The sequence below is a fragment of the Poecilia reticulata genome, chromosome 18 (genome assembly GCF_904066995.2).
Source record: "Poecilia reticulata chromosome 18, P_reticulata-male-v2, whole genome shotgun sequence".
NCBI classification, from domain to species: Eukaryota; Metazoa; Chordata; class Actinopteri; order Cyprinodontiformes; family Poeciliidae; genus Poecilia; species Poecilia reticulata.
In genome coordinates, this window is record NC_088847.1 from 14,759,927 (window position 1) to 14,784,306 (window position 24,380).

At 40.8% G+C, this 24,380-nt stretch overlaps 2 protein-coding genes across 6 annotated transcripts in view; one reads left to right on the top strand and one right to left on the bottom strand.

Annotated features, from left to right (window-relative positions):
• The first annotated feature begins 1,681 nt into the window (after positions 1-1,681).
• LOC103480647 (uncharacterized) lies at positions 1,682-23,373 on the top strand. 2 transcript variants are annotated; one of them, XM_081599065.1, is made up of 8 exons: positions 1,682-1,840; positions 4,742-4,851; positions 4,974-5,058; positions 5,138-5,333; positions 6,162-7,192; positions 7,487-8,280; positions 9,358-9,564; positions 22,968-23,373. In XM_081599065.1, the coding sequence occupies exons 1-8, from the start codon at positions 1,749-1,751 to the stop codon at positions 23,210-23,212; spliced, it is 2,760 nt and encodes a 919-aa protein (XP_081455191.1). In that variant the 5' UTR covers positions 1,682-1,748; the 3' UTR covers positions 23,213-23,373. The 2 variants fall into 2 exon arrangements, with proteins under 2 accessions (XP_081455191.1, XP_008433888.2); XM_008435666.3 differs by lacking the exon at positions 22,968-23,373 and adding an exon at positions 9,643-10,753 and having other exon boundaries at positions 1,685-1,840.
• The window catches only part of LOC103480651 (butyrophilin subfamily 2 member A2-like), a 59,237-nt gene continuing 45,689 nt past the window's right edge, over positions 10,833-24,380 (bottom strand). Inside the window, exons 1-10 of one of the 4 annotated variants that reach the window (XM_081599066.1) lie at positions 21,852-22,971; positions 21,642-21,704; positions 18,963-19,328; positions 18,591-18,875; positions 16,531-16,626; positions 16,385-16,420; positions 14,541-14,567; positions 13,957-13,980; positions 13,815-13,859; positions 10,833-13,730 (exon numbers count right to left, since the gene is read on the bottom strand). In XM_081599066.1, the coding sequence (XP_081455192.1) occupies positions 13,102-13,730; positions 13,815-13,859; positions 13,957-13,980; positions 14,541-14,567; positions 16,385-16,420; positions 16,531-16,626; positions 18,591-18,875; positions 18,963-19,328; positions 21,642-21,704; positions 21,852-21,915 (1,635 nt within the window). In that variant the 5' untranslated portion in view covers positions 21,916-22,971 and the 3' untranslated portion in view covers positions 10,833-13,101. Of the gene's footprint in view, positions 13,731-13,814; positions 13,860-13,956; positions 13,981-14,540; positions 14,568-16,384; positions 16,421-16,530; positions 16,627-18,590; positions 18,876-18,962; positions 19,329-21,641; positions 22,972-24,380 lie in introns of those variants that run through there. The other 3 variants (XM_008435672.3, XM_081599067.1, XM_081599068.1) reach the window with 3 other exon arrangements.

Below are 24,380 nucleotides of genomic sequence, written 5' to 3' on the forward strand. Positions count from 1 at the left end.
GTTGGTATTTCCTTTGACAACGAAAATTCTTGCAGGGCTTGTAAATAAGTTTGGTCCAAGAGGTGACCGAGTTAGATGTTTCTTTTTTTCTTTGAATGCTGTATAAATGTAGTCTGGTAAAAACCACCCACCTTGCTTTGTATAGAGGGTCTGGATGTTGAGAAACAACTGCTTTCCTGGAGACGTGGACTGTGTTGAGGTTTTAAATTTTACCCAATTGCTTATGTTTGCCTGTGACGTGTGTATCGTGCCAGGCAGCACGGAGACATCCGCACAACTGAAAGAGCATTGGCTCATATTTACACTGATCTTCTTTGGCTTTTTCTGCATACATACAACTCAGACTAAGAACTTGACGAGCATTCAGTTGTTTGTACAATCCGTTACATATTGCCTACAAAATAAACATCAACATAAATAAACAATGATTAACCTAAATGGATGTTTTTGGCTGTCAAAATGTGAACAAAGGCACTTAATCTCAATCAGTTTAAAATCCGTACTAGAAAAAAGCTGCTATGTGCAAAGACCTCCGAGTTATTTTGACACCGTCTGTTTATATTTTTCATTTTTAAGGTTTATGGAGGGAACTAAAGCAGAGAAATGACCAACTTTAATCATGAGAGTTTTTAAGCATTTATATATCTATGATTTAAATTAGCCAGTGTAACCCAAGCGTGTTGCTTTCTTCACCACTAAAACCAAAATCAGGTTACAGGCAGTGTCCAGCAGCATTCGTCATAGTTTGTTTTTGCTTCTTCGTGTAATTGCAGTTTTTCTTTTAATCTCATTGTATAAATCAATATATTTATCTAACAATACCACAGAGCAAAACAATATCTTTCCCATAAAACAAATGACATCTAACAATATAAAAGAGTAAGTGCAGTTGGTGCACTTACTGTATTAACAAGAACCTGTAAATGTTAAAAAAAAACTTGTGAGTTTCAGTTCAAACTGTGGGTCACGTTTCGGAGCACTCTGACCATGTTGGGTTAGCTCCACATTGGTCCCCGATTTATCCTGCATCTACATGTACGCAACGACAACTTTTAGCCCTCTTTCACTGATACCTACTTAGCTAGACTTTACTTGATTCAGAGTGTTTTCCAGTACAATTGGATACCACCTCAATGTGGGTTGGGTGGTCATAGCAAGGAGACTCCAGATGCTGTTCAGGGACAATCTTTTTTGGAGCAGATTATTTAACTTACTTCTTATCCTCCTAGGCCACTGGAATAGATTTAGTGGTATTACTTTATCCTACATATGAAAGTAAAAAAGTCCAGCAACATTTTGTCAACTGAGTCTCAGGTTATCTTCTCATTTAATGCTAGGGGTTTGAATCCCAGCCGACAACAGTCCATAGGGAAGGTAGGCCTGGAACAGCCAGGTTTCTAGTCCATCACAGAGCAACGCATATTTGGATTGTTTTCAGTATTATTGTATAGATGTGATATTTTTCCTATTATTAGAAGTTGAAGTAATGCTATTTTTTACTTATTTTCAGTAGTATGAGTTCTTATGGTGATAATTTTTATTTTAGTTTTTCGTGTTTATTATTATTATTATTATTATTATTATTATTATTATTATTATTATTATTATTATTATTATTATTATTATTTCCACATTTTAAAGGGGTTGGTAGGTTGCACCCCATTTTACCAGCGGAACCTCAGGGATGTTGTGCACATGCGCGCTGTGTGCAATCTACCGGAGCGCCAGAGGTAGTGAAGGCAGTCCTAATGGCGGAGAGCGTACGGTCGCCTTTTGACTACCGGGAGCCACCGACCCTCGACAGCGACGGGGATGGGAGCAAACCGCCACCACCACGGGGGTGAGTGAGTGCGGCGACTAAAACCGGTTGGTCGTCGCGAGTCGTTTTCATCGCATTAAACGCCAGAGCCACTTGCGCACGCGCTGGGATCGTGCGCGTATTTGTAGTTAACGTTAGAACCCAGTGTTCGCGTGCATGATTTCGGTGTTGTGGTGCAGAAAATGGAGAAGGGAAAGTGTATTTTAACTGTCTATTGGCTGCAGACGGTGAAGACTTAAGGTTCCCGTCTGCTACCCAGACGGCTGGTTTTGGACTGAAAGGAAACCCGTTTTAATTCAGATGTTTATATGTCGTAGAAGTCCTAGCTAGGTGCTGCTAGGAAGCTAACAGACTAGCAGTGGTCTAGCATTCATGTTAGCATTATCCCCGCAGAAAACAGTCGCTCTTAAAACCCCTAAATCACAAGTCTTCTTCATCCACCAGATTTTAAGAACTGCATATTTACGAACATATTTCTCATCAGCTTTGGACCAACGGCTCACAAATGGCAGGCGTGTTTTTGTGTTGAGTAAACAAAGTTGCTGACCACCATGAAAAAAATGCATCCTAAAACAGTTAACTGTCACTGGGTTCAGAGAATAAGGGTCACATTGTTGGGCTAATCAGTCTTTTCAAAAGGCAAGTCGCACAGTCTGAGTGATTGAATGAAGGGGTGGGGCTACTATTGGTGTTGTGATTAGAGAAATCACGACTATTAGCAGCAATTAGCTGGTTTACTCGTTGCATCCCATTTACCATATCGGTACCCTGAATTGTCTCCAAAATAAGTTAAGAGTTTTGATCAAGCTACTCTTAAACGCATTTTACTTGACCAAAAATAACTAGCCCTTAAATACATTGTTTTATTGTTTATTAAAAAAAAAAAATCCTGTTTTTACTGGGAAGTGTGAATTTCAAGCACAAAAAAAAGCCACAGCATCCTAAATGCGAGCAATATGAGTCATTTGTATTTACCTATATATGTCCATGGGCTGTTTTATGCAGTACTGTTAAAAATGGTGTATAATTTACTCCATTTACACCACAGATTGGATCCCAATCTCCAGGGTAATATTGTTGTGTGTAATATCATAATTGCAAAATGAAGAAGCATGAAGAGGCATCTTAATACAGTTTGATTGGTTCCAAATCTTTTTAAGTAATCAGTTACCAATACTGGAACAATGGACGTTATTTTAGCTTATATTTCGTACGTCTCTCTTCTTTTGACAGGCTATGTTATTTGACTGCTTTTGCTGCCTGTTTTAAAAAAAATTATTGGTTGACCTTTTGCTCTCTGTTATGCCAAGAACTGATATAGACTTGTCGATCAAGTTCAGAGCTCTCCAGGATAGGAAAAAGAAAATGAGTGAGAGGGAGACCTGTAAGGGTAAAAAGGTGCACAATAGATGTTGTGCTGTAAATGGCTGAGTATTTACCAGCATTACTGCTGATACATGGACAGTTTAATAATCATTTCTCTAGCAGGGGTTTGAAATTCCAATCCTTCACTCCAGTGCCACTTTCCTGCAACTTTTGGATGGATTCCTGCTGCAACACATCTGAAACTAAAGGCTGTCTTTCCTCCTTGGCATGGACCATTTGAGTCTGACAATGCATGAACAAACACATTTATTTGCTTTAAGTCTTAGTAAAAAAAAAAAAATTATGTAAAGGTTAGGGATACACTGTGTGAATTTTGGCAAATTTTTTCATAACATAGGACAATTTTTGCAATCGGGCTGAGTCACAGCCTAATTGTGTTTCGTGAATAGTAACCAGCTCCCGATGAAAATTCACACAGTCGCGCGAAAATCAAACGTGTTGGAAATTGTGGTCGTCCCTTGTGAGAGTTTCAGACTGTTGAAGCAAATTTACCTGAAACTCTCACATTCACTCGTCTCTCCCTGGAATACTTCTCAAAAAAGTATATAAGTAACCTGGCTTACTGTGTAAGCAAGTATGACGGGCAACATATTAACACTATAACGAAATGTTGCTTTCTTTAAAGTGGACATGTCAGTAAAAAAGACTGAAATTCTGATATTGGAGTTTGTGAGCTTCAAAGCCACACAAAAATATTTTCCCCCAACCACTTGCTATTGCTTAATGAATTAATGGATTCACTCATTTCTCTCACATTACCATACATTAATATAACACAAAACTACTACAGTAAAATTATGTTGTTGGCTGTACTGAAGTTAAAATTAAAAAAAATTTTGCACAGAATGGCAAGGATTACCAAGGTTAGTCTTCTTCTCTGGCCAGGGTCTCCTCGCTTCCGGGTTTTTCTGTCTTCTTTTTTTTTTTTTGTAGTTCCGGAATCAAGGCTACACGTAAAGTGTATGTCCGTATGCAGTACATTCCCGAACTTGTACGACACATGTATGTCACTTCCAAGCGTCTGGTGGCACTGCGCGAAAACAAAATTTGTAAGCAGTGAATTACCGGAAGCATCGATGTAGTGGTACAGTTTGAGCAGGTGCTGCATAAAAGTTACAGAAAATATTGTAGTGTAGTTCCAGCTTAAACATCAATCCTGTAATCTCTTCATTTTCAGTTGGAGTCGAAATTCCTGTCAAGAAACACGCAGCACATTTTTTCTGTGACGACTGATAACTGTTTTATTGTTGAATGAAGTCAATGCTTTCAAAAATCAGTTATAGTCGCTTAGTAAAATGGGGATTTGCTGAAATTAGAATAAATAAAAGCATAAATAAAAATCAGTTTGGACCAGTGAAAACCTGATTGGTTCATGCAGTTGAAACAAATTCTTTAAGATCTGCTTTGCTCCAGATGTCTCCTGCACAACTTAACGTGTCTGCTAGCTCTGCCAATATTTACAGTAAAAAAGTTTTAGTCGATGCTTTCTACATTATGTTGACTGTACGCTAAACAAAGGCTTTTCTCTCTTTACAGTCGCGTGTGTGGGAGAAAAAGGAAGGGGACACCTGTGAAGGTGTGTGATCGAGCGTATGTAACAGAAGATGAGGAGGAGGAGAGCATGTCGGAGCACAGCTACAGCCCGGGTATATACACACATGCAACTCGCCATCTGGAGCCACTGTGTTTATTCGTTTATTCGTTGTGCTGCGTTTCACCTTCCATTCCAAACATGGTTTCTATAATGAAGCCGTTCACTTGATCGCAGGGGACGGCCAGTACCCAGAAGGCGCCGAAGACCGTCTTCCTCCTCCTGGCAGTCCCTACTACCTGCCTGACCCCACTCAGCTCTGGTAAAGAAGACCCTGACCACTCTTCTCCAGTGCTGGTGGAAGCTGTCTCGTTGCTAAACCCACTTTATGTTTTTCCCAGCGTTCCTGAGCTGGGGGAAGAGGGAGCGAGCGGTGTTCGAGGACCCGTGCTCTTCCACCCGCCTCCCAACTGCCGGATTCGAGAAGTCCACTGTGGTACTCAGGTCCGATTGGTCGTCATAGCGATCCGCGACATCGCCAAAGGGGAGGAGATAACTGTGGACTACAGCCTGACAGACTGGGGGGAGAACGCAATGGTGAGCAGCAGATAGCATTTTACAGTATTTTCTGTAAAACAAGCGATAAGTCCAAACTAATAGTGAAATATTAGGGCTAAAAGTGTAATGAAGAATACCATGGTGAAACAGATTCTCTCACTGAATGTACTCTTATTCAAAATTGCATAAGAGTACATTCTTATGCAATTTTGCATAAGAATGTACTCTTATTCAAATGTTCCAGTGTGAACATTTGGAATTGACCATTTTATTTACATATAAACAGTCCACTTTAAAGTTCACTACATGTTCTAATGTCAGTGTAATGTATTCTGAATTTAAATATTTTAGACATTTTTAAAGAAGCAGATCCTTTCTGCTTCTCCTGAGTGCATTCATTGTGTGTTCAATCTCAGACGGTTATTAGTGTGTGAGATAATTTAATAAATGTCAGCTGTCAAGCATTGTTAATCAGCACATGACAATCTATCAATTAATTTCTGCTGCTTGAAGTGAATAATGCTTGTGGCTGCAGCCCTATTTTTAGCTTTTCATAGCTTTAGCATATTTCTAACAGTTTTGTTTTTTTTGTAAATTGCTAGAATTTCATATAGATGACATTTATATCTTAATGAAATCACCAGTCCAGTGCAATATAGTGTAGTACAGTTTTAATAAAGGCTAGATTTGTTTTTTGAAGGGGCCAGAGAACAACAGCAGAGGAGAAGGGCACTAATCAGAATGATTTCCTAAATTATTAGAAACAATCACAACAGATGCTAACTTCATCATCATGATGTGTTTTACTCCCGGCTGCAGGACAGCTGTAATCTACACCAGTTAATTGTTCTTCTGTTGTGCAACCAGGAGGAAGAGGCTGGCCCTCACCCGCTGTCCCTCTCCGTGTCCGATTACCTCACCCCCTCCTGGTCGCTGTCGCCCTCCTCCTCCCCACTCACCCACTCTGAGGCCAGCGACTCCGACCGGGAGGAAGACGAAGAGGAGGACGACGACGATGATGACGACGACGACGAAGAAGAAGAAATCGAGGAGATAAGGGGTCGGATGCTTCGGCGCCGCAAGAAGCGCAAACTGCCTGCGGCCGTGAATTCCAAGAAAAAGAGCGCGCCCCCTTCCGCCAGGGGTCCCGGGCGCCCCTGTTCCTCCTTCTCCCGGCCGGGGCCCGTGGCCCCGCCAGCTCGGCCGCTGGCGCCCCCGACAACCAACATAAACAATAACATCAACATAAACATCGGCAGCTCCAGCGGCGCCGCAGCGAACCGGCGGCAGCATTGCCCGTACTGCGGCCGCCACTATCGCTCGCTTGCGCGCCACCTGGAGAAATACCACAGCAACCAGCCAGATGTCCGAACGGCCATGGAGCTGGCACACCTACACACGCACAGCTCCTCGAACGGCAACGCGCCGCACCCCTCCTCGTCCTCCGCCTCCGCTCCTCACAGCCACTCCTTCGCCATCCCACAGTCCTCCGCCTCCAACCCGGCTCCGCCCTCGCTCTTCTCCAGGGAGAGGGAGTCGCCGGCTACGCGCTCGAGCACGGGCAGCGTCTCCTTCTCCCTCTCGCTTCCGCCTCCTTCGTCCGCACAGCCCACGGCTGCGAAGAAGGGGCCCAGCTTACCGCTTCCCGCCGCCAAACTCTCCTCGCCGCCGCTGGTTTCTCGAGTAAAGAGTCCGTCGCCACCTCCCACCCCGGCTGCGAAAAGAGGAAGGCGGATGAAGAAGGAGAAGCACGAGGAGCAGCAGAAAGTGGAGGTAGAGAAGAATCAGGAGGAGCTGCTGCCGCCTCCCACTCCGGAGCCTAATATCGATCCGGATGAAGATCTGGAGCTGAGCGGAGTGGAGGAGGAAGCACCAGAGAAGAATGGAGAGGTTGTAAGGTGTGGTTAGATTTTTCTGTCTGTCTAGAAACATTTATTATTATGTTGTCACTAATCGACAGGGGTCTCATTTGTTTGCTTATTCCTTTAGACACACATTAAAAGTTGTAAATTATCAATTATATTCCTTTTTAAATAAGAAAATCAACATTTTATTCCCTAAAATAAAATTACTACACTGAATATGTTTTGTTTTTTTCCACCAGCTGAACTTTTTTCAGTCTTTATACTCTAGATAACAACTAATTGATTACCAAATTAGCTAATGATTAATGTTTCTCCATTTCTCTCCAGCACACACAGGCAGCACATGTCTCCCCTGCTCTCCTCCCTGTCGTGTTTGATCATCTACCTCCGCCGCCAGCAGCACTCCTCCTCCCTGTCTCTGACTCGCTCTCCTCACTCTGCTGAGGCGTGGCGGCTGCTCTGCCACTCCAGCCTCTCGCTGCTCATCCTCTACAACCGACACCGGGAGTGCGAGGTGGCCAAGCTCACGATTCAGGACTACCGCAACCGGGTCACGCCGCAGTCCGCCCCCAGCGCCTCCTCCGCCATGGAGTCTTTCCTGTCCCCCTTCGAGCGTCAGGTCTTATGCCACCTCCCGCGGGCGGGCGTCCTGGGCAAGCGCGGCCGCGTCCAGCCGCTCATCCTCCCGCCCCACTGCGAGTCCTGCCTGGACCTGCTGCTCCGCACCAGCCCCAACGTGGGCGTGGACCCCGAGAGCCCCTACGTCTTCTCCCGGCCCTACCACTCGCCCGCCACCCCGCTCCGCGGCACAGACCTGCTGAGGAACTTGGCTCGGGCCAGCGGGGCCAAAAACGCCGGGGCGCTGACGGCGACGCGAGTGCGGCGGCAGGTGGCCATCCTCACCCAGCTGCTGCTGCTGGAGGAGGGAGAGGGGCCGGGCGGAGCCATCAAACGGCTGGAGGACTTCCTGGAGCGGGAGTACCACGTGACGCAGAACTGCTCCTCCATCATTCGAGATCCGGCGCTGATGAGTCGAGTTGGACGCGTCGTTCTCTACGGAGAGAGAGAGGGCGTGCTTTTCAGGGGGATGAGCCTGCAGGACATTTGCCTCGAGTTAGACGGTAAGAAAAGGCATCTAACCGTTTTCTTTTTCTATTTCTAACCCTTTGTATGTATGCATTTCTTTAAAAAAACATTTTCAGCCAATGATGTAGCTGCACCCGAATCAAGACACAATGTTAAAAGTATGTTTTTATCAAGATCAGAAAGATTTAATGTGATTTTTTTTTCATTCAGTAAAACGTGAATAAGTTAAGACTACATTGCAGTACTGCAGTTCTTATAAATGAAGATGTTTTTACATCTTCTGAGGGAAATTGTTCCTTTAATCACACGATAAAAATGCTTTTCTTTGAATTACCCAGGATGCTTTTCTTGAACCTTGAATCATAAATGACTTAAAATGTCACAAAAATTTAATCAACATTCTGAGATTATTGTATTACAGAGTAAAAAAGTACTAATTTCTCTTTTTCCCTAATCTTTTTTTTTTTACCTTCAATTCATTTCTATAGAGGCATCATTTGAAGTATTTTGATTCACATCTTGTTCAAAACACTAACTCACTTCTCAGGTCCCATGGTTTATAAAGTCTGTTAATTTCACTGGAACTCCTTTTCTCCCCCAGAAGTACTGGGTAGATCTGACCTCTTTCTACAAGTGGCATGAAAGACGGATTTTATTAGGATTTTCTTTTCCCTGCCTTTTCTTAGAACGTCTTAAGTGTGCATTTTATTTTTATGTTTAATTCTTGCTTTTGCACCAAAATAAAATGCAGTCTTTAGAAGTCACCTAAATGCTAAATGGAATCAATTTCTGAATATCTAATCTAAAGCTGGTTTGTGAAGGCCTCTGATGTTTCTCAGATAACAATCTGCTTCATGAAAACCAAGAAACACAGCAGATTGGCTAGAAATAGTTTGGGAGGAGTTTTAAAGCAGAGTGTAGGTAGCAAGTAAAGCATTAATCAGAGAAGCAAGCAATGGTGATGGATGAGGAGCAGGTGAACCGTACATCATCCTAAACACATAAGTCTCCACGGTGGAGGCTGCATTATGCTTTGGGCATACACGTCTTCAGCAGGATCATGTGAGCAGAGTGTTAAGCTTTCAGTCACATTGAAATTTGTCTTCAAACAGTGATGTCTGGCAACTCCGGAGATTCATTTTCAGAAGATTCGGATGCAGCTGAAGAGAAAGAAGACGTCAAGGAGAAGACAGAGGTGATCGTAAAGAAGAAAGGACCGGGACGACCCCCACGGAAGAAACCTGCACCCCTTCCTCCAACCAATGTCACCCCACCTGTAGCAAACGCCCAAAAAAGGAGATCTGGTCCAGTTAAATCAGGTAGGTTTCTCAATGGGGACCCTGTGACCTGACAGGATCTTATACGTGTCCTCATGGCTTCATTACAACTTCCCACAGGAAAACGCGGCGTCCTGAAACGACCCTGGTCTGAGGCGGAGCGCGTAGCTGTGGAGACGCACCTCAAGAAGAACCTCTTGGACCTGCGCGTCCCCGCCAAGGCGGACTGTGAACGCTGCCTGGAACTCTGCCCCCTGCTGGTGAGCAACCAGCGAGACTGGAGAGCCATCAAGTTTTATGTCCACAACCGGATCCAGCTGCTGAAGAAGCAGGGGAGGAGAGAAAGTGCTGCTGCAGTTAGCTAGAGCGAAGGGAAGCTGTGAGAGAATACAGTAATGTATAAACCACCAGCAGTCGGGACGAACTGTGGAACAAGCTGAGAGCAGCGGCACCTGAAGTTTTGGGGTTTTCCAGGTCATCGCCCTGGTTATAAGGGAGTAGTGTAATAAAAGTGATTAAGCTATGAGGACAGACTGGATGGAGATGAAAACGTTCTTCTGCTCCGTTTTGGAAGCTTTTTGACAAAATGAGGTGGAGCACAGTGAACACTTTTTATTATTTTTTTTAAATTTCCTGTTTACTTTCTGCCAGTAAAATAAAAGTAAAGAACATATGGAAGTGGGTCACTGGCAACAAGTCTGGAGTTTTACACAGAAAGCAGACAGAACTCTGTCACTTCGCTGTTGACCAAACATGAATGTGTAAAGCTTTGGGAGAACAAACTAAACTACATGGACTCGTATGAATCTGTACAGTATGTGTTTGATGCTCATGTGTGTTCCAACAGGTGTGTGTATGTGTGCGTGTTGAAAAAAAAGTATTCTTCAGTGTCTCAGACCATGATGCCCCTGTCTAAGTGTTTCTTGCATACATCCATACCATCATAGGTTAGTGTGTCAAGGCACGTCTACTTGAATTCACCGAGTATAATTTTTAAGAAATGTATTTCAGAATCAACATATGAACTTATCCGCACTGTAAATAGTTCCTAATCTATAAAAGTTATGAGGTTGTGATAGCAAACTTGGCAGTTTCTCTTTATGTATATAAACTGTAAATATTACCTGTACTTATTAAAGTGTATGACATTTTGTTGTGTTTTCCTAAACTGGATTGTAAAGTGAATTTTACATTGTGAAAACAACTGAGCAACATAAAAATGACAAACTTGTTTTTTTGTTTTGGGTATTTATTAAAAAGTAAATATTTGTTTTATACAATTTTCAGGTGTGGATAAGAATGGCAATATGTTGAGTTTCAAGATTTTATTTCTTAGTCAGCAGGTGCATAAAAATAAATCACTATCAACAAATTAGTCTAGTAATTTATTTAAAAAATAAAGCAGTTATTTCTGCTAATTTTTATAAGCAATGCCATCTAATGAATACCTCTGTTAGAAAGTTAGAATATTACAGGGCACTAATATCCTGCATTATGCAAGACACTAACCAAAACCCTCCACTAGGGGGAGCAAGCTACCAAGACACAATCCTGAAGAAGCTTGCTGTTCTCAGAGAGCAAATTTACGAAAAGCTAAGTGGAAGGGAAAATTACGGTGGCCCTGAGGTGCAAACCACTTCAACAAATTCAAAAACATTAAAAAAGCACAATTACAAATTTCAAAAACACATTAACAAAACTGAAAGGGGTATGTCCCAGTTGGAGACCTGAGAAAACGCTGATAGGATTTCACCGATATATGTGTTCACATACCGTATACGTATATGAATACATGCGCTGAGTCCTACATATGTCACCGCCATCTTGAAAGTGGCAGTGGAGAGACCATGCTGCGTGGACTAGTTTCAAGTTTAAAATACCTCCAAAAGCAACAAAGATAATCAGAGCCTGTTAAGAGTTAGAAGGAAATGGACATAAACTTCAGCTGAGGTCTGTGTGTGAGGCTCCACATGGACAAATCCAGAACATGAGCTTCAAAATTGTTACATTCCTTGTTTTTAACCCTTGTGCTTACAAATGGGGTCCAACCGACCCCACACCCGTATCACTTGTCATTTGCCTCAGTCCTCGCACGCACAGGGTGAAGCTCCTGTTGGACCAAAGTCCAACAGGAGCTTCAAGTTTTCATAAGTTAATTTCCCAGATTCTAAAGGAAGAGTGAAATTTATGCAGTCAATGACGACTTGGTGCTGCATTTCATCCACTGGTGTTGGTCCACTGTATTTTAACTCATCCATAGTCAGATCAGTCGTCTAGAACAGGGGTGTCCAAAGTCGGTCCTCGAGGGCCAGCATCCTGCATGTTGTAGTTCTTCCCCTGGTTTTACACACCTGCATCAAATGATGGCTCATTAGAGGCCTAAGAAGAACACTGACTTGATGAGGAGGTTGTTACAACCACCAGGTAGAGAACTAAAACATGCAGGATGCCGGCCCACTCCTGGTATAGAAGGATGCATTAGAGTACTTCAGGCTTCCCTCTGCTGCCAAGCTGTGCAGAGATGCTGATTTCATTTTCCAGCAGGTCTCGGCACCTGACCACACTGGTACCAAAAGTTCAAATGCCAGCTTTAATGATCATGAAGTTACTGTGCTTAGGTCTCTCTGTCTCAGAGTTTAACATTTAACTATTGAGATGCACATTTATGATCTAAACAAGAGCAAGGTTTCCTAACCCTGGTCCTCTAAACACAACGCCCTGTATGTTTTATGCGTTTCTCTGCCTCAGCACAATTGATTTCAACTGATGGCTGATGAACTGATCTGAATCAGCTGCGTTGAAGCACAGAAACACCTAAAACATGCAGGTTGGTGAGCCTTAAGGATGAGGGTTGGGACATACTGATCATGCAGATTTAAAATCAATGATTATATAAAACTAAATTAAATTATTTAAACATCAAAATTTACATTTTTGTCAAATATTGATGGTTTTAATTTTTGAGAACACAAGTTGTGTTGTATAAGAACTTTATTCAGATTAAGACACTTCAGCACAGATTTCAGGACTAGGGTAAGATATAAGGGACCTAAGTTTGCTCACATGCTAGAAAATAACTTGCATAGCACACAACAAACCAAAAACCAGCTTCAGCATCAATTTAACATTATAACGATCCAACAAGGTGAATGTTTTGTTTTCAAATACCTAGAATATTATGACAATTATCATTTGTATATGGACAAGAATGGACATTTGAACAACAAAAAATAAATAAGAGGAACCCAACAAAACAGAATTCTGCAGATTTCAATGAAGAGAAGACATCAGGAGATTAATTTTTTAAATCATACATTGTGATTTTTCTTTTCTATTTTTTTTTTTTTTTTTTACAGATTTTTATAGGAGCCAAACATCCAGTTCTCTGCAGTCATACAGTTTTCCCCCTAATGAGCAGCTAAACTCCACTATCATCTGAACTGAACTGTAATTTGGGCTGGAATGTCGGAATATAGGAGAGACTTAAACATGCAACTAAATAAAAAATATCAATCATATATAGGTATATATGATTATAAGTGTATATATAAACTTATATAGAATTAAGTGTATATATACTTAACTTTCTGCCTCTGGATTCTCAGTCATACCTGATTGATCCTGCTCCTCCTTCTGTAGTTTCTTCACAGGTTCAGTGTTAATTGACTGATCCTGAACAGGTCTCTGTAATATCTTCATAGTTCCCATGTCACCTTTTCCAGGGTTAAAAAGTGGGAACAGTTCACCTGTGAATTTTGCTGCCAGAGATCCAAACAGACATTTCTCTTCCACATTATAGAAGGAGAGCTCTCTGTTGTCAAAGTCCAAATACACACCAACTCGTTTTGGTTTTGACTGAACATAAATGAATGTCTCTGGTTCAGTGCTAAACTGAAGAGTATCCTCCTGTTTGGAGCAAGAAGACAAGAACCAGAAACCATTTTTTGTGGTTGGAGACAAACGTTCATCATGAGGGATTTCATGTTTATCTGTAACTCCGATCCACCAGGACGTCTTGAGGTCTAGTTTTGTAGTTTGTAAGGAAACCTCCCAGTAGTGTCGTCCAGAAGAGAAACCAGGTGATCCTCTGACTGCAGTGAGGCAGGTGACTCTGCCTCCATCTGGAAACTTTGCATCAGCATTATCTCTCAATCGAAAACCCCTGATTTTTATTAGCGGATTGCCTGTGTCCACAAGTTGAATATTCTCTGTTAAAATTGAAAATTAGATTATAATCGATATAATAATGAAGCAAAATGCTAAATAAAAATATTAAATAAATGTAAAATTACCATAATGCTTGGATGCTTCCAATAGAGCTGCTGAGCACTGTGTTGCTGGACAGAAAAGTAAGAAAATATCTTAGAAATGTGATTTTGTATGATAAAGGTTTTGATTATATCAACAAGAGCAGCTTAAAATATTGTGTCCTACTTTTTGACAGAAGTGATTCATTTTCTGAAGGAAGACACAAATATGATATTTTAGCTGTTTTATGCAGTGAACACAAGAAGAGCTGTAAAATTATCTCTATCAGATTGAGGTTCATCACCAAGCTGTGCTATTATTTTATTTATTTAAAATCTGAACACATCACAGTAAAGATATGTAATAACTTTATGTTTCTATTGCACTCCTGTCGTGTCTTCAAACATCTGGAGCAAATCAAAAAATCTTAACATCCTTAAAATGCTGAATTGACTGAAATAGAAAAAGAAGTACAAATGTATTATGTCCTACTTTTTGACAAAAGTGATTCATTCTCTGAAGGAAGACACAAAAATACATGATATTTTAGTTGTTTTATGAAGTGAACACAACAAGAGTTTTAAAATTATCTCTTGAGGTCTATCAGCTAGCTATGCTATTATTTCACATCACTGTAAAGATATGTAATAACTTTATGTTTCTATTGCACTTCTCTCATATATTCAAACATCTTGAGCAAATCAAAAACACTAAATGCTGAATAGACTGAAATAGAAAAAGAAGTAAAAATGTATTGTCTTCTGTTTTACCTTCAGGAATGTTTGTGAGATTGGCCCCTGAAAAATAAAAGTAAAACTTTAGTAAATAATTCCAACCAATACCTCCATTGTAAATATGACTTACTGTCATAACTGGTTTTTGTTCGAGGATGTTACACAGTGACTTATAAAACAGGTCTGAATTATTTTTGTTAATTCAATTCTTACTTGGTCTAGAGATAAAATTTTAAGTCCCTGTATCAAAACGGACTTACTGCTGTAAACTGCTTTTGTCTCAAAATCCTAAATGAAAACATCGTTGTTGTCACTGTTGTCTGATGTTGATCATTGCTCTGCAGCAATTATGTGAATCGTTTGGCTGTACTGTTAACATAGGAAGTGTGCAACGCTGAAAAGTTGCATTTTGTTGGAGATCGCCAGATCAATAAATGCTCTACAATCATAGAACCACAGGATCATAGAACCATTGGATCTAGATAAGTGTTTCTCAACTTTTTTTGGGCCAGCGCCCCCCTAGCCCTAATCCAGGTCCCTCACCGCCCCCCACTAAAGAATTTGTAGGCTACTTGCACTGACAATTATTTTATTATTAATGTTACTATCATTATTGTAGATGTTTTGAATCGGCGCACCGATTATGTTTTCCTGTACACTTCGCGCCCCTTACGCTCCTTCACCTCGCTCACTTTACGGGGTAAATGTAATGAGTTTTGCCCTAAACGTATCGGCGTCTGGAGGAGGGGGGATGGGGGGAGGCGAGCGTATGTTTCTACGCTCCTTCGTGGGGGGGCGCCGATTTATGGTTTCGCATCCACCTGAATAATGTGTAGTTGCGTTCCTGCCAATGACATTTCAACAGTATTATTTTACCTTTTATCTGGAAATAGTGTTTGTTTATTCTTGCCATACAGTCTCTGTATTAATTATGGCTCGAAAGGTCTTGCCATACCAGTTTATTCCTCTGTATTTACTTTAGTTTCTTAGTTTATTCTTGCATTTTGTTCTTCATTCATTTCCATTTAGTTTCCTTTGATTATTATTATCCTCTCTTGGTTTATTACTATGTCCACTTTAGTTTCTTTACTGTTGCTACATTTATTTTATCGTTTACTGACCATCAGTAATTTTCATTCATCACCTGCTGCGCCGCCTAATCGTCATGTGTTTCACATCATGTGTTGATTTTTCACTGTTCAGCGTCGGATTCTCTGTTTTAATGCCATAATTCACATCTAGTTCTTCGCTCCGTTTAGCCCGCTTCTCATGTTTCAGAGTTTTGCGCAATGTGCGAGGAGTTTTTTTTTTTTTAACTCCCTAAGGTGCAGGGCTGAAGAAGAGCTGCCAGTTGCAGCCAAGCATGATTTAATGTTACACAATACAGTTTTACCAAGTTGCTCAAAGTCTAAACTGGTATTGTTTTGGATTTAAGGTGTAAAGTTTACCTTCGACCAAACGCCCCCCAAAGGCATCCCAGCGCCCCCCTTTTGTAAAAATGTCCGCCAGCGCCCCCTGCCGTCCTCTGAACGCCCCCTGGGGGGCGGTACCGCCCACGTTGAGAACCGCTGATAGATGATCCAATGAATCAACACCTGCCAGTCAGCAGAGCCCCAGAAGCTTAGGTTCATTTTGTTTTCTTTGATTAACACCAAGTCACTACAACTGGTGAAAACACTTTTACAAGGAATTTGACACGTCCTTACTGTCTTATTTAAACATCCTTAGAAATGTTGTGATAATCCCATGAGGTTTTTGTTCAGTTTTAACATGTCATTTTATTACACTTGTACTCAAGTCTGAAAACTGCTAAATAAAACAATGTGATTGACCCTTTAATATAAAACCAATGACGTTTTGTGTCTGCGTGATTTCTTTACCATCAGTTGTGTTATTTCCTGATTTGGACTTGATAGCTGAAATAAAAAACATATATATAACAAGGTTTGAAATTAATAGTCATTAAAATGTCAGCATTCCTTAAATTTCAATTACGCATCCTCTTTGACTTGGATCAAACATTTACCTTTCATCCTGAAGAACAGGAAGTACAAGACTCCAAAAGCAACTAATACAGCTGCCAGAAGTATCCCAAAGGCCACCCATCCATCTGAGGACGATCCTGACAATGAATAAAAAGGAAATATTGTTCTAATAAACATACTTGTCATAAAAGACTAATAAAGGAAACTTGGGTAACACTTTATTTGAAGGGGATGAAGAAGACTGACATGACACTGTCATAAACATGACAACACATGTCATGAACATGAATAAGTCTTCATGAATATTTATGACTGTTGTCATAAATCATCATTCAGTAAATCATGACACTTTTAATACAAAGTTGACATTATTCAAAATGTCTGTTACGACAACTTGACATTAATCTAGATAAAAATGTCTTTGTTATGATAACTTGACATTACCCAAGACATCGTCATTGTCATGACAACTTGACATTAAGCAAGAAATTTGAACTTGTCATGAATGTAATAACAGGTGAATTTATTGGCTTGTAAGGCTTATATCCATATAAGACAGCATACACTTACTTGAGGTGACTGGAAAAGTTCATGACTCTGTCATTAAAGCGATAGAGTAATGACACTCAATGACATCTTCATTTCTAGTTTACTGTGATACACTTTAACACAGGAGGATAATGTCACTATTATAATGGTCTCATGACAGCAAAAGGTATGTGTAACAACAAGTGACTTGTTAATGCTGTCTTATAAGGATATCCATCCATCCATCCATCCATCCATCCATCCATCCATCCATCCATCCATCCATCCATCCATCCATCCATCCATCCATCCATCCATCCATCCATCCATCCATCCATCCATCCATCCATTTTCTTCTGCTTATCCGGGGTCGGGTCGAGGGGGCAGCAGCTTCATAAGGGAGGCCCAGACTTCCCTCTCCCCAGCCACTTCTTCCAGCTCCTCCGGGGTAATCCCAAGACGTTCCCAGGCCAGCCGAGAGACATAATCCCTCCAGCTTGTCCTGGGTCTTCCCCGAGGCCTCCTCCCAGTGGGACGTGCCCGGAACACCTCACCAGGGAGGCGTCCAGGAGGCATCCTGACCAGATGCCTGAGCCACCTCAACTGGCTCCTCTCGACGTGGAGGAGCAGCGGCTCTACTCTGAGTCCCTCCCGGATGACCGAGCTTCTCACCCTATCTCTAAGGGAGAGCCCAGCCACCCTGCGGAGGAAACCCATGTCGGCCGCTTGTATCCGTGATCTCGTTCTTTTGGTCATGACCCAAAGCTCATGACCATAGATGAGGGTGGGAACGTAGATCGACCGGTAAATTGAGAGCTTCGCTTTTTGGCTCAGCTCTCTCTTCACCACAACGGACCGGTACAGCGCCCGCTTCACGGCAGACGCTGCCCCAATCTGCCTGTCGATCTCCCGCTCCCTTCTTCCCTCATTCGTGAGCAAGATCCCCAGATACTTAAACTCCTCCACTTGAGGCAGGACGGCCCCCCTGACCCGGAGAAGGCACTCTACCCTTTTCCGGCTCAAGACCATGGCCTCGGATTTGGAGGCACTGAGCCTCATCCCGGCCGCTTCACTCTCGGCTGCGAACCGCTCCAGTGAGAGCTGCAGATCACGTTCCGATGAAGCCAACAGGACCACATCATCCGCAAAAAGCAGAGATGCGATCCTAAGGCCACCAAAACGGATCCCCTCAACACCTCGGCTGCGCCTAGAAATTCTGTCCATAAAAGTAATGAACAGAATCTGTGGTTATAAGGATAACATTTTACAATTCACCTGTTATGACATTCATGACAAGTTATAATATCTTGCTCAATGACAAGTTGTCATGACAACGACGTTGTCTTGGTTAATGTCACGTTGTCATAACAAAGACATTTTCAATAATGTCAACTTTGTATTAAAACTGTCATGATTTACCGAATGACACTTTATGACAACAGTCATAAATATTCATGAAGACTTATTCATGTTCATGACATGTGTTATGTCATGCTTATGACAGTGTCATGTCAGTTTTATTCACCCCCCTTCAAATAAAGTGTTACCAAAACTTGAGGGCAAAACCACAAACCTTCTTCTAAAGAATTTTCCAGACGCATTCTGGTCTCCTTTGGTTCCTCATTAGAGAGCCCAACAGAGCAGGAGACCTCAGAAGAACTTGAGACCAGAACCCAACTATGGACTGAATAAAAACCAGCAGAGTTTTTGCCAAACATCAGATTAGCAGGAATGAGAGCTGTTTTGCTGTCTGACCATCTCAGCTCAGGCTCTGGATGCCAGCCATCAGATTGGCAGCTCACGTTAACTTTGTTATCATCTCTCATCACTGCTGACAGGAGAGGTTTGTGTCCAGTTTCTGCAATAAGAAGAAAATTATCATTTCATTGAGGACGTAGACGTCATTCTGTTTGGTTTTGTTCTCATTCTGTTTCATGGTTCTCACCTGTCACAGTCAGACTAATAGATGCACTGTCAGAATCACGAGAGCTGCTGACAAGGCATATATATTTTCCTGCATCTTCAATTGTGGCTTTTTCCAGCTTCAGGCTGACATCACCTGCCTTTAATCCACCTGATGTTTCTTCCTTTAAGCCGAATGAGACTCGACCAGCGTACAAAGCTTTCTGGGATGAATAGTCAAAAGCTTTTTCCTTATAAAGCAGGACTGGAGTACCAAACTGATCACTCCCTTGATACCAGAGTACCTCCAAATCTTCTGCACTCTCAGACAAGGTGAGCCAGCAGGGTAAGATGGCTGTATGACCTCGCTGGACAGAGACAGTAGACTTTACTGAAACCGTGAAAGTCTCTGAAAATGAAAAGAAAAAAAAATCATAATTAGAGTCATCTTTCAGAGTCAACTTTTCATTTTGTTCTGGTATTAAATTAAGTATGTTAAGTGTTTCAAAGTAAAATGTTCCATTGATTTCAATCTGAAGTCTTTCAGTAGACCAAATGCTTTCTTGTTTCGCAAACCACTAATATTTACAATGTGTTTGGGAACTGATTTATTTGCTGTTTGAGCTGCATTTCTATATACTGCTGGTTCCAAGAGACCATGATTTTTTAGGAATGATTTTTATGTTATTAATTTAATAAAAACACACCACTTTATTATAAAGTTGATTCATTTATTTATTGACTATTTGTTATTTCATGAATGAAGGTAGAAATCATTCTTTATAGAAGAAAAAATGCATTTTTCCTGCGGTACCCCTGCTGGCCTCTTTAGGTAACAGTTCACTGGTAATATTAGCTGCAGTTTAACGTGCAGAGCGGCGTCAAAACCTCCAAAGCACCATGGAAGATAAGTTAGCAAAACAATGTCGCAAGAAAAGACTTAATTCTTCAGGGGCAGAGAAAAGAAATAGTTAGAACAGAAAAAAATCCAAGATATAGATATGTTTGTATTTCTCTTTGTTATATGTTTATCAAAAAGATTTGTTGAGCTGCTCATAGAAAGTTAGCTTGATAGTGACTTTGAAAGGTCCAGTTCAACAGCCAAACATTCATCATCATCATCATCATCATCATCATCATCATCATCATCATCATTGCCATATAATTTCTCCAGAGTCCAGATACATAAAAAGTCTGCAGTAAAAAGATAAACAATAAAACCAAAAACTAAAAATAAAATTAACACGGCACATAATATTGTTAACTGAGTCACAAATAATTGATCACAAATACCTCAAGGTCGTTCCTCGACCTTGAGGTAAATCTGACTGTACTCATTCATTCATTCATTCATTATATTATTGCATGACACAGATAATATACACATTAATTTGTACATAAGTTTTTAGAAACACAGCTAATATATTCCACTTTAAGTAATAGTTTCATACCATTACTGCATGCCACTTAAAACTTCTGCATGATCCTTATTTTGTATCGAAAAGAAGCAGCACTGCCCACAGATGGGCAGTGTACAGTGGAATACAAAAGTTTTTTAGACAAGCTACCCTTACAGAGGAACACATACCAGATTTTCTCATCAGCATATTACATTCATCATACAGAACACACAATTTTTATAAAATGCCCCAAGTATTTAACTTCATTACATATGTTGCACATGTGCGTTGCATATGCCAGCATCTTTGTATTTGTGTGAAACTTAACTTTAAATGAGTTGATTCTCAAGGTTGGTCCTATATTTCTGAGTTTTCTTTTTGAATTCTGAATGGCATGTTTGATGACAATAATTAAAACTTCACAATGATTGACATTGTCTAGCAAAATGTTTTTACATCAGGCTACATGGCTACTGCATTAAAATATCAAGATGTTTAATAAGTATAAGCAAGTATTCTCTTAACTTTCTAAGTGTGCTCTAAATTTGTAGAAGTAATGAGTACTCCACAGTTTCTAAGTAATAATAAAAACTAAATGTTCCTGTTTTGGAAGGATTTTTTCTGGATTCTAAGTCCGTTCTAATTCCTTTTCTGGGTTGCAAATATGTGAAATATGTGAAATGTCCCGAGGGCATTAAGTCCTCGGGACATTAAGTGAAATATGAGGACATTTCACATATTTCACATATTTGCAACCCAGAAATCAACCCAGTTCACATTGTCAAGTGAGAAAGACTCACCTAGCATAAATAAAATTTGTAACTATCGCAATAAGAGAAATTAATTTAATCAAAGTATGTGTATGTATTCCATCTTAAGTCCAGTGGATTCTAGTTTTTTGTTGCTTTTACTACCATTAGATGATACATGCATGTAGGATCAAATGTAAACAGCACTGTCAGAGATGTAAAAGGTAAAGTATGGCGTTTATGACAGATGTGCAAATAAACTAATTGTCTGACTGTTGATTGTAGCAATCCACATTATTATCAGAATTACAGTGCCCCAAAACCCAATTTTGCTTAGGGCCCCATGGAGGCGTGGGTCGACCCTGATTAGGATCAGAATCAAGTTTGAGTCTACAAACAAGAAATTTGACTTTAGTCCTATAAATGATCCTAAAAATGTAAGATCTGGTGATCAAACAAAGGGTTTACCAGGAAACGCAAGTCACTTTAACGGATAAATGAAGACGTCATGCAGACATGGACTCTTAGGGGAGTACTGCGCTATAAATAATGATGTGTTGAGTCTGAACTTACCGGGAGCAGCACAGCCGGGTGAGGAAAGAAAACCCAGAAACAAAAAGTAAATCATTCGATTACCTGGGACATAAAAAAATATAAATAAGAAACTGTACGAGGTATAAGAGGATCGTGTGTCAAACCTCTTTGTAAGAGAAAAACAACAGGATTGACAACTCATGATATGATGAGATCAACTTTACAGAATGAAATCTAGGTTATATTTACCTGTTAAAGCAGCGATTGTAACTCTCGGTTTACCCATTGGGTCCCAGTGAATCAAAGGTGACATAAATATAGCCACTAAAAAAACGATGATGGGTTTTAGAGGTAATTCAAGTCCATTATTGACTTATACTTAGAAATAGACTGCTACTTTTACTTTCGATTACGGACCTCAAATATGTAACCAAACTTGTTAAGCCATCCATCCATTTTCTTAAAGGTTTTTTTTGTCTCTAGTGGCCTTCACTAAAAGAAGCTCGTGTGCAAACCAGAAGTCTGACTTTATTATAAACAGCAGGTGAATGTCTGTGTTTGATGTATTTTTTAGTTAAAATATGTTTCTCCTTCATTAGTGAAGTTACTACAGACTGGTAGAGTAATCAGAAACTGTACTCAGACAAGAGCAGTTTTACTCCAAATTGAAATTACATGAAGAAATTTTTTTTTTCTGTAAAACCACTGAAGTACCTTTTTGTTCTGGAGAGTCTCTTGTAACCAAGCATTGGTTTCAAGGGCCTTTAGGGATTAGGGCGTGTTAAAGACTTTCATCCAGACTTGTTTATTGGAGTGAACAATTGAAATATAAAGAAATGTGACATATTCTCAATTTAAAAATGTACATTTAACAAACCAAAGCCTTTGGTTGTGTGAGAGACAACCAAAACATCCTGGAACCTCTTCATTCTGATGACCAACTTGGTCACACAATGCTGTCAAATATCATCCCATTCTCATGTAAATCTTTTACAAATGTGGCACCATTTCACAGGGAGAAACTGGTTTTCCAAGAAGCATTAAAGAATTAAACAATAAAGAAATAGTCATCATGGCATTTCCTTTGATTTTGTGATACTTAATTATTTCTTTTCACATAAGAGGGATGCAGAACTCGACTACAAACGTCAACTCTGTTGCAAAATCTGCTCAAGTCAACAGAGGGCAGTGTTCCTCTACAAAGATTCTTCAACTACATATTTGGAGTTAATTTACAGGCTTTAAGAGCAGCATTTATTGTTCCGTTTTCCTTCATACGTCTACACTTATTAAAAATATCCTGCTTGTTCGTAAATATACTCAACTTATACGTGTGCTCATGGCCTTCATTACAACTTCCCACAGGAAAACGCGGCGTCCTGAAGAGACCCTGGTCTGAGGCGGAGCATGTAGCTGTGGAGACGCACCTCAAGAAGAACCTCTTGGACCTGCGCGTCCCCGCCAAGGCGGACTGTGAACGCTGCCTGGAACTCTGCCCCCTGCTGGTGAGCAACCAGCGAGACTGGAGAGCCATCAAGTTTTATGTCCACAACCGGATCCAGCTGCTGAAGAAGCAGGGGAGGAGAGAAAGTGCTGCTGCAGTTAGCTAGAGCAAAGGGAAGCTGTGAGAGAATACAGTAATGTATAAACCACCAGCAGTCGGGACAAACTGTAGAACAAGCTGAGAGCAGCGGCACCTGAAGTTTTGGGGTTTTCCAGGTCATCGCCCTGGTTATAAGGGAGTAGTGTAATAAAAGTGATTAAGCTATGAGGACAGACTGGATGCAGATAAAAACGTTCTTCTGCTCCGTTTTGGAAGCTTTTTGACAAAAGGAGGTGGAGCACAGTGAACACTTTTTATTATTTTTTTTTAAATGTCCTGTTTGCGATCTGGCAATAAAATTAAAGTAAAGAACATATGGGAGAAAGTGGGTCACTGGCAACAAAACAAGTCTGGAGTTTTACACAGAAAGCAGACAGAACTCTGTCACTTCGCTGTTGACCTAAGATAAAAACCTTAGTTTTTATTGTGTTTACTCTGTAACATAGTTTAGACTTAGATATGTGATTCTATGCATCATAATTTCAGGGATGGAAACATCTTGTCTCCTGTCCTAACATAGCATGAATTTCACTTTTTTGCCACTAGTGGCATTTATTTTTAATGAAATCCAACAGAAAGGGGATGGAAAGGAGGTGGGTGGGGAGGACATGCAACCAATGAGCCACATAGCAGAGTTGTAGTCAAGACCACCTACCCAAGACCTAGTCAACACCAGCACCCCATGCTACGTGACACAAAAAAATAAGTTTTACTTATCAAAATTGCAGAAAAAAGATCCACATTCCCATAAAACACCTAGATATTAAATACTTAGAGCTGAAATAAATTTAATCAGTAAAGATCCGTCCAGAAGAATCGGATTGTTCCTGAATGACATATAACTATATTGCACTTTGGTCACAGCGTTGTCCCATAAATGGGACACATCAGCCAACACCTCCACACAATAATTCAGCGCATGAGTGACAACTTTTTTTCATAGCAGATGCAGCATGTGTCTCCGTACAGCTAGCTTTGCTAGCATCACCTCCACAGATCTTACCTTTCTTTAAGATTTCCTTCCAAGTGACGCTAAAAATTGGACGAAGTCCCCACCGTCTGTGAAAGCGAAGCGCTGCTTATTTTACATGTCGTCATATCTATGATTTATGCAGCGCTATTATATTACTGGCGACAGACAACTTCTCCCGCTCAGAGGAAACCACTGCGCATGT

Excerpts from the sequence above, each read along its gene's own strand:
- LOC103480647 (XM_081599065.1), top strand. The coding sequence starts at position 1,749 with ATGGCGGAGAGCGTACGGTCGCCTTTTGACTACCGGGAGCCACCGACC. Across the intron at positions 5,334-6,161 it reads ACTGGGGGGAGAACGCAATG|GAGGAAGAGGCTGGCCCTCA; the intron begins GTGAGCAGCAGA and ends TTGTGCAACCAG. Across the intron at positions 8,281-9,357 it reads CATTTGCCTCGAGTTAGACG|TGATGTCTGGCAACTCCGGA; the intron begins GTAAGAAAAGGC and ends GTCTTCAAACAG.